At 38.2% G+C, this 15,694-nt stretch overlaps 1 protein-coding gene across 1 annotated transcript in view; it reads right to left on the bottom strand.

The window, feature by feature from the left end:
• KCNH5 (potassium voltage-gated channel subfamily H member 5) overlaps positions 1 to 15,694 on the bottom strand; it is a 340,538-nt gene that overhangs the window by 256,647 nt on the left and 68,197 nt on the right. The window contains exon 7 of the mRNA XM_066276207.1: positions 3,621 to 4,047. Coding sequence (XP_066132304.1) covers positions 3,621 to 4,047 — 427 coding nt within the window. The remainder of the gene's footprint in view (positions 1 to 3,620; positions 4,048 to 15,694) is intronic.

The raw sequence follows: 15,694 nt of genomic DNA, 5'->3' as shown, positions 1-15,694 counted from the left end.
GGTTTATAAACAGAAAACTACTGCTCAGATGTTGAAAAGAAATAGTGAAAACTCAGAAAAGGAAAGGACGGGCTTTCAGACCAGGTCTTCATCTTGAAATCAAGACAGAGAATTAAAGAAAGGGAAAAGAAAAGAAGGAAATTTATATATAGCAATATAATTGGCCACATATGAAGTCAAAAAGAAATAGGACCAACTCTGAATCAAATGAAATTTTAAAAAGTCAACTGAATCTATGTGAAAATTTCCAGTGTAGGTAGATTCAGAAAGTAAATGGTAAAAAGTGGTGAAAGAGCAGTTGCCAGTTCTACTGACTAGTCTCTTAGAACTTATCACCAGGCATACTGAGAAACTTAGGGTTGGAAAATTCCAGCCACAACTACCAAAGGCAGACAATACAAATGAGCTCACCAGGGCTTGCACAAAAGAATCAGGGCCAAAATTCAAAGACTATACTTTTCTGCCATGTATCTTCATCAGAGAACAAACCAGAGTGGATTCAGGGAAAGGAGAACTTTGCTATGACCAACCGGGCCATCTTCAACTTCATCCATTTATATAATAAATTTAGCTTAAGCGTGATATTAAAAATTGTTTACAAGTTTGATGTACAAAAGCAAAATAAGGGCAGACAAAGGTCCTACACTCATGGAGCTTTCATGATGACAGAAAAGAAAAAGAGTCAACATGGCTTCAGGTCTTGGTCAGTACATTGAAGAAGAAAACAGTTAAAGGGCAGAGAACAAGGGTGGTTGGCATTGGGTTGATTTTTTATAGTAAGGTATTATTGGGAGGAATTTCTGGAAAGGAAATTGCATGTAGATTTGCAAGAACTCAAGATATAATATGGGGAGGGGTATTATAAGGAGTCAGGAAAACAAATACAAAGACCCTGAGACAGGACTCAGCTTGATGTGTACAGAAACAGCAAGATGGCTCACATTCATAGAATAGAATAAGCGAGGTTGGGAATGGGAGAAAGTGAAGTGGGTGAGGCAGGAAAAGGTCAGACCATGAAGGCTTTCATAGAAGGGATAGAGAATCTGGTTTCTATGTGCATTGGAAAATATTGGAGGGCTCTGTACAGAAGAATGGTGTGAACTAATTTACTTTAAAAGGACCACTCTGGGTAGAGATTGTGGGACAAGAGTAAAAACAGAAGGAACATAGAGGAGATTACTACAAACCTCCAGGCCAGTGATGGTGGTGACTTGGTCTTGAGTGGAAAGTTATAGAAGTGGAGAGAAATAATCGATGTATTCTGAAGTTGAAGCTAACAGAACTTGTTATGAGCAGATGAAATACATGAAAAAAAAAGATTATCTAGGATGATTTCCAGGTTTGCAGCCTAAGAAATAAAATGAATAATGGTTCCTTTCAATTTTACATAGATTTTATCTTATTATTATTCTCCGTGAAAAATGTAACTATGCTAGTATATCCTCTCTGCAGAATAGTTTGCCAGTTTCTTAAAAGAAACACTAAATATATACTTACCATATGTCTTAGTCATCACATTCCTGGGTATTTATCACAGAGAACTGAGAACTTATGTCCAAACAGAAAACTGTACATGAATGTTCACAGTAGATTTATTTGTAACAGCCCCAAACTGGAAACACCTCAAATGCCCCTCAATAAATCAATGGTTAAACAGAAGTATATCCGAACCACAAAATACTACTCAGAAATAAAAAGGAGCCAACTATTGACATATTGAACAACTTATATGGATCTCTTAGGGGATTATGCTGAGTGAAAAAGCCAATTTCAAAGTGTCATATTTTGTATAATTTCATTTATTTATTCCTGAAATAAAAAAATTAAAGAGATGCAGAACAGCTCAAGATTTACCAGGGGTTAGGAATGCTTAGGGGAAGGGGTGGATGTGACTGTAGATCAATAACATAAGGGACATCTTTGTGGTGATGGAACTAGTCTGTATCTTGATTTAAGTGGTTGTTACAGGAATCTACCCATGTGACAGAACACCACAGAACTATACGCTCATGTTGTGCCATGTCAGGGTTGGCCTTGTAGTAAAGTTTTATAATATGTAACTATTGGAGGAAACCTGGGGAGGAACATAAAAATCCTCTTTGTACTATCTTTGCAGCTTCCAGTAAATATATAATTACTTGAAATAATTTTTTTAATCTAAATACACTCAAGTGTAAGGCAAAATGCATTATATTATATAAATATAAATACATTATAAATATATATATTATAGAAATAAAAGTAGTATAGCAATAAATACTACATCTGACAAAATGTTGTCTTCTGAATTTATAAAGCATCATTATAAATTTATCTTATTATTTTGGTACGTAGGCAACAATTTAGTTAATCATCAGAATTCTTAGTACATAAACATTTTTTCTTAAAAGCCCCTAGAGCAAATAGCATTTGAAATTCTTACTCTCCAGCTGTCACCTTTAACAGCAAATAAGACCTGTGAGTTCTTGTTTCTGTACCTGTACAAAGGAGGTAGATGGACAGAAGCTAAACAACTATTAACATAGAGGCTCCCATAGCTTTCAGTCATTTGAAACTGAAAACTACTTTGCTTAAACCCAAGATATTGGCCCTTAGTGGGCCAGCCGACACTCCTGGATTCTAACATCTTTCCCATCAGTGTCAAAATATATATCTCTACAATGTGGAACCTTAAAAAGAATGGCTTTGATCAAAAACCAATGACCATGATCCAAAGGCTTAACAGCTGCTAATAACACTAATCAAAAGTCCAATGCAATGATCTTAAGGTTACACTAGGAATCAGAACTAGGTTTGGATAAATCACTTAAGTCAAACTGAAGGTGTGAATAGTGTGACTACTCCCTAAGATCTTCTTTTACAACAGCTTCTTTGGTATGTATCTCCTTAGTGTTCTGGTTTTCTGACATCATCCAGTCTCTCTGAGTATTTAGTACATGGTCTTTGCCTCCTTTAGACAGGATTCTGTTCCCAAGAACACCCTCACAGCATTTAGCACCCAAGAATGCATGTGAAATCCTAGAAACTCTTCTCATTGTTGAGTAGGCTTTGATGTAATATTCTTTACCTTCTCTCAAACAAGCATATATCCAACCTAGAGTGTTTGTAATGGAAATTAGAAACACTTTTTTTACTACTCTTAATTGTAAAACCTGCCTAAAACAGCATCGTAAAATCAACTTTATCTCAGTAGTTCTATTACTAGGTAAAACATTTTCTGAACTATGTATCTAACAACAGATCCTGTCCACTTTTCCAGAATCTAAGGCATTGCCAATAAAACCTATGGGATGTGCCGGAGGCTGCCTGTCTAGATGCTGGATTCCCTTGGAAAGAGCCCTGCCAGGTACAACACTGTGAACAGAATTAAACCACAGACTTTCCACTTTGATGTTTGTACCACTCTCTCCACACTGGTTTAAATGTGTTGATATATTCTAAAAAGTGAAATACATTATTTTGCATTTTTTATTTTCTAAGGATGAATAAAAATTAAACCAATGCAAATGATATGGATTAAAACAAAGCAGTTTCATTTTAATCCTGCCAAAAATTGGAGCCTGGAAAACTACCAACAACAATTTATTTTTTAATTTTTAAATAAAAAGCAAGATACTTACAGCCAACCATCATCATGGCCACCGAAAACATCTTCTCCACATCTGTAGTAGGAGCTATGTTTCCAAATCCTATGGTTGTAAGGCTTGTCATGGTAAAGTAGAGAGAGGACACGTACAGTGAATCCTTGCTGGGTCCTCCTTCCCATATCCCTGCACTGGTATTGTATCGATAGGGAGTCCCAATGCTCAAGGCCAGCTGGTAGAGCCAACTGTCTATTTGGATGGTGTTCGTGACTTCATCGATAACCTCGTAGTCCCCAATGCTGTACCATATGCAGGCCAGCCAGTGGGCAACCAGTCCAAACACGCATACCAGGAGCACAAGGACCGCCGCTCCATATTCTAGGTAATGGTCCAATTTCCTAGCAACACGGCCCAGTCGCAAGAGACGCACCACTTTTAAAGAACTGAAGAGACTGCTGATTCCCTGAATAAAAGAAGAGAAACAACACACGCTTTCAGAAAATAAAATGGTATAATTGGCTCACCTTCATGAACTTGATCATCACCCATTTATATACTAAGAACCAAACGATAATATAACTCTGACAAAAAAAAAGCTGAAATTTTAGATACTTTTTTTAATGCAGAGTGTCTCCCACTCAGAAATAAAGTATGATATTTGTGAACTATTACACAAAGCATTTCATTAGCTAAGAAAAATCCAATTTATTTTCATAAGTGCAGTATAAATAGCACAGAGAAAAAGCAAAGGAGAAAATTGCTCAAATGCAATATATACAGAGTATAGAAATAGGGTGATGAGTTCAAGGCTTTTATTTCTTCTCCTATAAAAATCTTCCTCTGAAGTATTTATTTTTATTTCTTACTTTATAATATCTATGAACAATAAAATGTCTGAAAAAGGAATCCTGCTCTTACAGGCAAGCAAATAGGAAATACTTCTGTGCACACGAGGAGAACAGGCAAACATCATTGTAGGCTCCACTGCCTCCTGCCACTGTCGTGATAGGCACTATATTTGTAGAACTCTGAGAAAGTGGAGACTTAAACGTTGAACGGGTACATAACCTACCAAATCCCATCATCCTCTAACAAGAGTCATAGAAAAAAATATCAAAAGGGAACAGCAGCAAAACAAATCATATTTTGTTGAGAAGCTTAAAATTCCAAATGTAGCATTACACAAATGGAAATATAGCAAAGGCTTTCTTCAACCAATGAGGGTCTCACAGTTACTTTTTTGGAAGCAATAAACCACCTGGGAAGACAGGAGAAATGCATTCCCGATGCAAAAACGGAAGACAGAGCAGTGATCCAGGAAGCCTCTCATCTGATCATCGCCGCCAAGTTCTCATGGAGTCTGTGACGTCCTTCATATTAATTCTATTTTCCAGAAGGGACACAAGGAATCTAATGTAACTTACTCTGAGCTTAATTCTGACCAACACAGAGGAACTGCTTAGGGTAGCAGAATAAGACTCTAAATTATGGCATCGTAAAGGGTTTTTTTGGGTTTTTTTTGTTTGTTTGTTTTTGTATTTTTCTGAAGCTGGAAACGGGGAGAGACAGTCAGACAGACTCCCACATGCGCCCTACTGGGATCCACCCGGCACGCCCACCAGGGGCAACGCTCTGCCCACCAGGGGGCGATGCTCTGCCCCTCCGGGGCATCGCTCTGCCGCGACCAGAGCCACTCTAACGCCTGGGGCAGAGGCCAAGGAGCCATCCCCAGCGTCCGGGCCATCTTTGCTCCAATGGAGCCTTGGCTGCGGGAGGGGAAGAGAGAGACAGAGAGGAAGGGGGGGGGGGGCGGAGAAGCAAATGGGCGCTTCTCCTGTGTGCCCTGGCCGGGAATCGAACCCTGGTCTCCTGCACGCCAGGTCGACGCTCTACCGCTGAGCCAACCAGCCAGGGCCAAGTTTTTGACAGTTATAGTAAAAAGGCTAAAAATGTATTAGGTTATACTATACTCTATATAATTGAAATTTTTCAAAGTGAAAACGTAGAGAGAGAAAGAAAACAAAGAAGTAGAAACAGGAGACCAATTAAGGAAGTGAGAGAGCAACAGAAGCATCTTGAGTTTTGTGCTTCAACCTTGACATCCATAAGCCTGGCTCTGTTCTAATTCCCACTCTTGGTGGCATAAATGAAGCCTTAAAATACAGTAAATTCTCATTTTACTTGACCACTTGGGGAAAAATAAACGTGGGGAGAACTGCACTTAAACTTTAGGCAGATTAAATGAGTAGTGTTAATAAAACTCAGATGATAAACTGTCATAATTCAGCATGACATAAGATGTTGAGAGGTGAGAAGATTCAAAAGAATTTGGAAGCCCTAAAAAAAATGAAATTCTATAACCATAAACAAGAGAGACCTCTTGTATTTGTTGAGAACCTCTGTAAGCCAAGAGTGTGAGTTGGGCCCTGAGACATTCTTCTGGTCTAAAGAAACTCATAGTAATAATACATGAAAAACTCAGGGTTAAATTAAAAAATAAAAACAGCATAGGCCCTGGCGGGTTGGCTCAGCGGTAGAGCGTCGGCCTGGCGTGCAGGGGGACCCGGGTTCGATTCCCGGCCAGGGCACATAGGAGAAGCACCCATTTGCTTCTCCACCCCCTGCCCCCCTCCTTCCTCTCTGTCTCTCTCTTCCCCTCCCGCAGCCAAGGCTCCATTGGAGCAAAGATGGCCCGGGAGCTGGGGATGGCTCCTTGGCCTCTGCCCCAGGCGCTAGAGTGGCTCTGGTTGCGGCAAAGCGACGCCCCTGGAGGGGCAGAGCATCGCCCCCTGGTGGGCAGAGCGTCGCCCCTGGTGGGCGTGCTGGGTGGATCCCGGTCGGGCGCATGCAGGAGTCTGTCTGACTGTCTCTCCCTTTTCCAGCTTCAGAAAGAAAAAAAAAATAGAAAAAAAAGAAAAAACAGCATAGGCCCTGGCAGGTTAGCTCAGTCCGTTACGAGCATCCTCCCAAAACAACAAGACTGTGGGTTCAATCTCCAGTTAGGGCACACATGGGAAGCAACCAATGAATGCACGACTGAGTGGAACAACAAATGACTGCTTCTCTTCCCCCTCCCTTCTCTCTTCCTCCCTCTGACTCTCTAAAAATCAATCACTAAATAAAACCCTGGCTAGATAGCTCAATTGGCTGGAGCATCGCCCCGGTGTAAAAGTTGCCAGTTGGGATTCCCTGGTCAGGGCACATACAGGAGCAGCTCAATGTTCCTGTTCTCTCTCCTGGCCTCTCTCAAAAAAATAAAAAATAAAAACAGTATTGCTGCAGATGTTGTTCTCCAGTTAACTAAAAGTTGTTTTTTGTTGTTGTTGTTGTTGTTTTGTATTTTTCTGAAGCTGGAAACGGGGAGAGACAGCCAGACAGACTCCCGCATGCACCTGACCAGGATCCACCCGGCATGCCCACCAGGGGCGACGCTCTGCCAACCAGGGGGCGACGCTCTGCCTCAACCAGAGCCACTCTAGCGCCTGGGGCAGAGGCCAAGAAGCCATCCCCAGCACCCGAGCCATCTTTATTCCAATGGAGCCTTGGCTGCGGGAGGGGAAGAGAGAGACAGAGAGGAAGGAGGCAGGGAGGAGAAGCAAATGGGCGCTTCTCCTATGTGCCCTGGCCCGGAATCAAACCCGGGTCCCCCGCACGCCAGGCCAACACTCTACCACTGAGCCAAACGGCCAGGGCCCAGTTAACTAAAAGTTTTAAAGGAACTATGAAACCTCTGTTTAAACACTGGAAAACAAACAAACAAACAAAAAAAACAACAAAAAGTCATTTCTACCTGAATTCCTTTCTCTATAAAGAAAAAGAAGGAAAAACAAAGAGGAATCCTTATCCCCATTCAAACTGAGAACAGTCACAACTGCCAACTGGTATGTGAAGAATGAGGGTCTATTAGAAACGAGGCTTCAATGAAGGAGGACGCTCTGTCCTGATCTGTGACATAGGCAGATCCCCCTAAAAGGAGGGATCCACCCTGAGGGGCAGCTGCTCTGGATTCCACTTCATAAAAAACACATTTTCTATAACTATGCCCAACACCACCTAACTATTACAAAAATGTTTTGTAAACCTTTTGACATGGGTTCTTCTATACCCCCGCTTTATTCTAGATTTTAGTCAGTTCCCCAATGGACATTTCTTTCAAAATTATTTTCTAGAGCTACCCTTCTTCATACTTCCATTATGCGGTAGGATTCTCTTCGTGATTACCTTCAGCCCTTTCCTGGTTGATTTAAAACATATCCATGTTTCAACTGACTTCTACAGATGGATGATTCACGGCTTCACTTCTTAACACACAGCTCTCTAATGTGTTCCTGATACAGAAGCCAAATGCTTACAGTGCATTCCATTCACATGTCCTATATGTATTCAGTGTTGCTAGGTTCCAAAGGGGAACGTTCTCTTCTCCTGAATCAAATCTCTACCTCCTATTTTTGCGAATGGTATCATTATCCTTTCGGTACCTCAGACCTGGGGCTGAGCCTCAGCTCCTCCCTTCCCTTCCACATACAACTGAGAATCAGGTCCTGAGGGTCTTGCCTTTCAAAGTGTCCATGTGCTCCATGCATATCTACAAAAAAATGCCTCTTCTGTCCCATTTCTACAGCCGTGCCTTAGTCGAGTCTTCATGTTTTTTTCTTACTTGTGTGACAAGGAATAGCCTCTCCATTGGTCACCCTACCTCTATTCTCACTCCTTTTAATTCACAGATCATACTCTACAGGCAACCAGCCTGGTGTTTCTTAAAATCACATCAATCTAATCATGTTCTGCCCTAATCTAAAATCTTTAATGCTATAGAATTATTATTAACTCTCCACTATGACCTAGAAAGCCGTTCAGGACCTGGCACCTGCCTCCCTAATGACCATCTCTCCCACCAGCTCCTCTTCCTGCTGTCAGTGCTCCTCATGCTCGGTCAAGCGCAGTCCTTACTGTGTCCATTCTGCTTCCTGTAACATTACAAGCTGTTCCCTATATTGACAGGGTTCGCCCCTCCCACACTCTTGATGGCTAGGGTCTTATTTATCATTTATGACAAATGTTCTCTCCTCCATGTGCATTACTCAGACATCTTCCCACTTCGCCCCTTGCCATCTTCACTGTCATACCCTCACCCTCTCTCCAACCATGAGAGTTAGCTGTCCTTCCTTTCTGTTATCATACACCTTTGCACATCTCTATGGTAACAATTATCACAATAGCACTTCATTATAAGCCTCTGTTTGTATCCATGACATCCCAGGAAACTCTAAACCACTTGAAGAATATATCTAGTGTCCATTAAAAAGTTTACCATAAGGTAATATGTTAAGCCATCAATGCATTTAATAAATAAAGGGGAGAAAATGGCAACGCAATCAAATGTCAATGAAGTGAATTTGGGGGGGGGGTTAGTTACTAATAAACTCAATGCAACTTAACAGTAAAATATAGACAACAGAACAGCCAATGTAATGTTTAGTTGCATGAATAAATATATGTCACTAAGTATAAAAGAGAAATTCTCTTTAATTTCTTCACTGACCAGATCACAGCTATAGGGGAGACATAAAATATACTCGGAAGAGAACTGATTAAAAAAAAAAAAAAAAAACCTTCAAAATATACCTATTAGGTAATGTAGAAAAAAATGGGGGGGAAAGGACACTGGGGTAGATCACTGTTGGGCCTACAGGATAGAAGGATGCAACAAAGACTTCAATAAGACTATACTATGTATTTCCACACAGTAAAACAACCAGAAAACAAGCTCATTCATTGCTACTTGGAAGACAGACAAGGTGATAATAATTCTGAACACTTATACATGCCAGGTATTGTTTTAAGAGCTTTATATGTATTTTAAAAAATTTAATCTTAAAAACAATCTTATGCAATAGATACCATTAATACATAGTTTTAAAAGGAAAAGTAATTTGGCTAAGTTCATGCAGCTAGTAAAAGGAGGAGCCAAGATTTAAATACAGGTCATCCAGCTTCGGACCCCTTGCTCCTCGCCACTTCACTGTCTGACCACACTCTGGAATTCACTATATCTAGAGCATAACATATAATTTAATTAAATACATTGGACCTGCATTACTAGTTTCAACATGAGTATTCTGTACATGACTAAATAAAGGAGATAAAAAATTAGCCACCCTCTTATCCCCACCCAGGCACAGCAGTGACCCACAATAGGGGTCTGAGTTCCTAGAACTCTATATAGCCTGCAATTTCTAACATGGACCAACTGAGTTCATTCTCACAATAGCAGGATTACTATCACCATTGTTCAGATAAGGACACTGAAGCTCAGACATGTCAAATAATTTGTTCAAAGTCATAGAGCCAGGAAGGAATGAAAACATCACTAGGCCCTATTCTTTCAGATTTCAGAGTATTTCCCATGATAACCAGCAACAATACAATCTTCCCATTCTTACTCCTAATACTTGCTATGATGTTAATCTTTCTAAAAGACAGCACCCAGTATAACCTGTCCCAGCTCATCAAAGGCATTGGATTAAACACAATATTTTCCATAGGCATTAAGGTCCTCAATCCCATGACTGTACCACTAGGTCATTTCCTACTGTTTTTGTATAGCAGTAATGCTCTGGTCAAACCAAACTCCTTTTTTCTCCCAAACATCACCCCAAAGTTTCACCTTTGAATTTCACCAGTGTTCCCTTATAAAATCAAAAGCTGCTATTTAAAATGAATAATACACAAATAAGTAAGTTAGCATTATTTGGAGAGATTTGTAACTACCTCACTCTCTAATGTTTTATATCAAAGAGAATTTGATGTAATCATAATCAAAGTTCAAAGTGAAATGACTTAATTTTAAAATGTGATGAAATACTTAAAACTTGAAACAGTCCATCTTCAGTGTAGTGGATAAACTATTGCACATTCACACACTGGAATACTACCCAAAAGTAAACATGAACAGACTAAAACTATATGGAATTAACAAGAATAAATCTAAAAAGCATTATTTGAGCAAAAGAGATCAGTCACAAAGGAGTATATACTATATTATTTTATTTCTAAAAAAAAGCTTTAAAACAGGTAGAATTCCTCTATGGAACAAGAAGTCAAGATAGTGGCTCCCTTTGTTAGGAGAGGGGTGGAGACTATAAGGGATATTGGGGGGTTCTAGCAACATTGTTTCTTAATATGGCTGGTCATTACTAGGTGTGTTCACTTTGTGAAAATTCTTTGATCTCCACATTAAGATTGGTGTAATTTTCTTCAAGTATGTTATGTTTAACATCAAAAATAACGATATGGAGAAAATTCAATAGTTGCTTCTGTGTTGTTAGGTTCACGTTTTACTACAATACATTAATTTAGATTCATGGTTTCTTCTGCATCATATGATTTTTGCGGGGACGGAGTTATATTCAATATTGTAAGTTAAAATAAGAGATTTTCTTTATTTTAGGTCTCACTCTCATAACCTTTAGATCAGACTACAAATTGTATTTTAATTCCTTGCTGGGAATTTTTATTTTACCCACATGGTAATTTTGGACACTGTGATAGGCCAGTCCTCAAACATGCTCTCCTTCTACACAACCATCTTTTCATAACAGCTTCTGGATTCTGCCCTTCCTACCAGTTTTATCTGCTCATTCATTTCCTGTTTCATTTCACTCTATACTTTCCAGTTTTCTGTGCCCTTCTCTGCACTCTAGTGGCTTTCCACCTCTTTTCCAACCTCTGAGCTCTAAGCACACAAATTCCTGGATTTCTGCTAGTGGAAGTGAATAACAAACACATCAGATGCATAAGACAACACGGTAAGGTTAATGGAGAACTTTCCATCATCAGCCTTTCACCTTTCTAGCCATTTTCCTTACTTGACAAGCCCCTCAGACCATAGCAGCAAAAGGAACAATATCCAGGAGACATCTCTGTTAGTAACTCTTCAAGACTTTTTCTCTTTTCCCACATTAAAGAAATGCAAGATGTTATTGCATAAAAATAATATCTTTCCATGACAAAGACATTCAAAATACGACTCAATTCTCTCATTTGATTATCACTAATGAACTACGCTAATATTCTTTCCCTATTTCCTTCCCTTCTTGTTTTATGATTAGAAAAGGTATGATCAAAGGACTTTCTTGTCCAAGTATATGTGACAATTAAGTGATAGTGCAAGAAGACAGACTGGTAATATATAGTTACATGGTGTTTTACCTATATCTTGCATTGTCACGCAGAGGATGTTATAGTAGATTGTAAAAAATAAATAAATAAATATGTGGTTATTTCCTTTCCTGTATCCAAAACACTTGGCAACATGACTTTGCAATTCTTCCATCAAGAAATATGGTCTATTTCCCTAACCCTTGAGTATGGGTTGGCGTTATGACTTGCTTTGGTCAATAGTATGTAGTGTGACATTGTGCCATTTATACTTCAGTGGAAAAGTATCAATAGACAGTTAATGTCTAAATAGTCTTTGAACCCCATGCCTCAAAATCTTCTCCTTGCTGTTTCTACCAATCCTAGACTACTATGTCATGAGTCTTGAACCTTAACCAGTCCTAATAAAGCCATTCCCTTAACTACTTCCTTTGAAAGATCCATCATAAATCAAACTTCCAGTTTCCAATAAATTTTCTTCTCTTTTGCTCTGAGAAACTGTTAAATCTTTTCAAGGTAGTGTTCTCCCTTATAATGATCAGCAGTAAACCCAACTCAGCTTTATCTTACCAACGGGTTGTGTTGGTAATGTTTGGGGACCCAGGTTTTTATGCCTTATGCTCCACATACCCCAATACCTGTAATAACAGTGCAGGGATAGTTTTCAGAGTCCATAAGGGATATGCTCAAACTTGTATCATTCAGGGAACTTTTATGCTATGATGTCTTCATCAGGTTCTTTACAGTTCATTAAAAATTCTTCCTAGTCCATATGAAACTTACTGATCTCATAATTTTAAAATATGAGAATCGTGGACATAGATAAAAGTGAAGTGGTTACCAGGGGATGGGGGTGTGGGGGAACAGAGTGTGGGGAAGGGGGGAGGGGAAGGGTATAAAGAGGGACAAATATAAGGTGACAGAAAATGATTTGACTTAGAGTGATGGGTATACAATATAATCAACAGTTCAAATGTTATAGAAATGTTTACCTGAAACTTATATACTCTTATTGATCAATGTCACCCTGTTAAATTTAATTTTCTAAATAAAATTTTAAAAAATATATATGAGTAATATTGCCTAAAAACATAAACAGCATAGTTTCCAGGGGGGAAAAAACAATTGACCAAAGATAAAATTCTCATGCAGACCGAGAAATGGTTTTGTTAACCCTTTATCCAAAATATCCAAAAAAACAGATAACTTAAAAATGATAAATTCCAGTATAAAAATAAACACATTTCTTGTGAGTTAGCATTTGTTATGTGAAATAAGAGATGAAATCATAAGATAAAATAAAGTAATAAAAAGACCAAATGGAGTAGGAATGAAGGTCTAGAACTTCCTTCAAAAAAGAGTGAAGAGACAATGTATCTTAAATCATCAGAATAGTTACTGTGCAGAAAACAGTAGAAGATAATTTCTATGCAAGTATCCATAGTTAGTAAGGTTAAAATAACTAAACAGTTTTAGTATACAGATTGCAATATAGTTCAACCTTCTTTGCCTCTGTATCTAAATCATTACCTAATGATTAGAAATAGGAAGGATACATTGTGAATAAAGATCAGTACAGATAAAAATTTCTTTTCATGTAAGCAGCAAAATCAAATAAAGGAATCTCATTTCTGTATTGACTGCTTATTACTTCCTACACTCCCAGAGTTATTTCCTTCAAAGAGACTTCTCTGTCTCTGTGGAAAATTTATGCAAAAGAATTGATTCCTGGAATATAACCACATTTTTCAAATATAAGAAAGATGTTTATATTTAAATCTGTGTATTACCCAACCTCAATAATATTCTGTACTTTTCATCCCCACCTGGAATAGAACTTAAAAGCTCAGACTATTGCCACTATATTCTAATTTGAGACCTGTGGCTTCAAATTCTTTAAATCCTTTCCTCACCTCCTTTCTCACATTGACTCCTCTCTTATTCACAATCTCTTTCATTCACAACCTTGAATAGTGTGTGGGCAAGTGTTTGTCTCAAACTAGAAGGTAGGTACATTTGAATTCAGTGACTGTGCCTTCTTCATCTTTGAATCATTTGTCCATAGTGTTTTATACTTCCAATGGGAAGATCCCAGCTTGGGGACTTAAATAAGCCCTTAGGCAATTCTTAAATACATATAAAAATCTAGCAGGGCAGGTCATCTGACTGGAAGATAATTTATATTAGAGAATAAGACTATTCATGGAAAGGAACTCAAGAGAAGTGAGCACAGTAGCCAAAGGATAATGCCCTATTGTCTACACAAAAGAGATACTTAGATAAAAATCTAACAAAATATATACAAGTTGGCCTGACCAGATGGTGGCACAGTGGATAGAGCGTCGAAATGGGATGCAGAGGACACAGGTTCAAGACCTCAAGGTCGCCAGCTTGAACGCAGGCTCATCTGGTTTGAGTAAAGCTCACCAGCTTGGACCCAAGGTCGCTGGCTTGAGCAAGGGGTTACTCGGTCAGCTGTAGCCCTCTCAGTCAAGGCACATATGAGAAAGCAATCAATGAACAACTAAGGTGTCACAACAAAAAAACTGATGATTGATGCTTCTCATCTCTCTTTGTTCCTGTCTGTCTGTCCCTATCTATCCCTCTCTCTGACTCTCTCTCTGTCTCTGTAATATATATATATATATGAAAACTATAAAACTCTGATAAAATAAATCAAAGAATAACTAACTAAATGAAGTTACATGGACAGATACACTCAATATTGTCAAAATGTTGGTTCTTCTCAACTTGATCTGTAGCTTCAACATAATCCCAATCAAAATTTCAACAAGTTAATTTGTGAATATCAATAAACTAATTCTAAAGTTCATATGGAGAGGCAAAAATTGTGCAGAATAACCAACACAATAGTGAAGGAGAAGAAAAAACTCAAAGGACGGACAGTACCTGACTTCAACACTTGCTGTAAAGCTACAGTAATCAAGACAGTAAGGATTGGTGAAAGAATAGACAAATAGATCAGTGGAACAGAGCAGAGAGCCCAAAATAAACCCACAAAAAATATAGTCGACTAATCTTTTACAAAGAAATAAATGCAATACAATGGAGCAAAGATAGTCTTTTCAACACATGCTGCTGAAATAGACATCCAATATGCAAAAAAGATCAGTATAGTCATACACCTTACACCCTTCATGGAAATTAACTCAATATAGATCAGAAACTTAAATGTAAAACAAAAAAATTATAAAACTATTACAAGATAACATGGGAGAAAATGTAAGTGACCTTGGGTATGGTGAATACATTTCAGATACAACACCAAAGGCACAGTCCATGAAAGAAATAATAAACTGAACTTCATTAAAATTAAAAACCTTGTTTTGTGAAAGATACTGTCAAGAAAATGAGAAGACAATTCAGGACTGTGAGAAAATATTTGCAAAAGATATATCTAATAAAGGGCTATATGTAAAACATACAAAAAACTCTTGAAACTTAATAAGAAAAAAAACTTAACAATAAGAAAATTAACAACCCAACTAAAAAATGAGCAAAAGATCTAAATGGACAAATGACCAAAAGAGATATTCTGATGGCAAATAAGCATATGAAAAGATGGCCAACTTTATATATCATTAGGGAATTACAAATTTAACAACAGTGAGACACAGTGGCCAAAATTTAAAACACTGACAACATCAGACGCTGGTGAGGATCAACAAAAAAATCTCATTCATTGCTAGCAGAATGCAAAATGATACATCACCTTGAAAGATACTTTGGTAGTTTCTAACAAAACTGAACTTATTTTTACCATATGATCCTGCAATTATTCTTCTTGATATTTACCCAAATGGATTGTTAACTTATGCCTACACAAAAACCTGCACACAAACGTTTATAGCAGTTTATTCAAAGCTGCCAAAACTTGAAAGCAATTAAGATATCCTTCAGTAGGTATATGGATGAACAAACTGTGCATC

The sequence above is a fragment of the Saccopteryx bilineata genome, chromosome 4 (assembly GCF_036850765.1).
Source record: "Saccopteryx bilineata isolate mSacBil1 chromosome 4, mSacBil1_pri_phased_curated, whole genome shotgun sequence".
NCBI lineage: Eukaryota > Metazoa > Chordata > Mammalia > Chiroptera > Emballonuridae > Saccopteryx > Saccopteryx bilineata.
The sequence above is the reverse complement of the archived record's forward strand: the minus strand, read 5'-3'. Positions and strand labels throughout refer to the sequence as shown.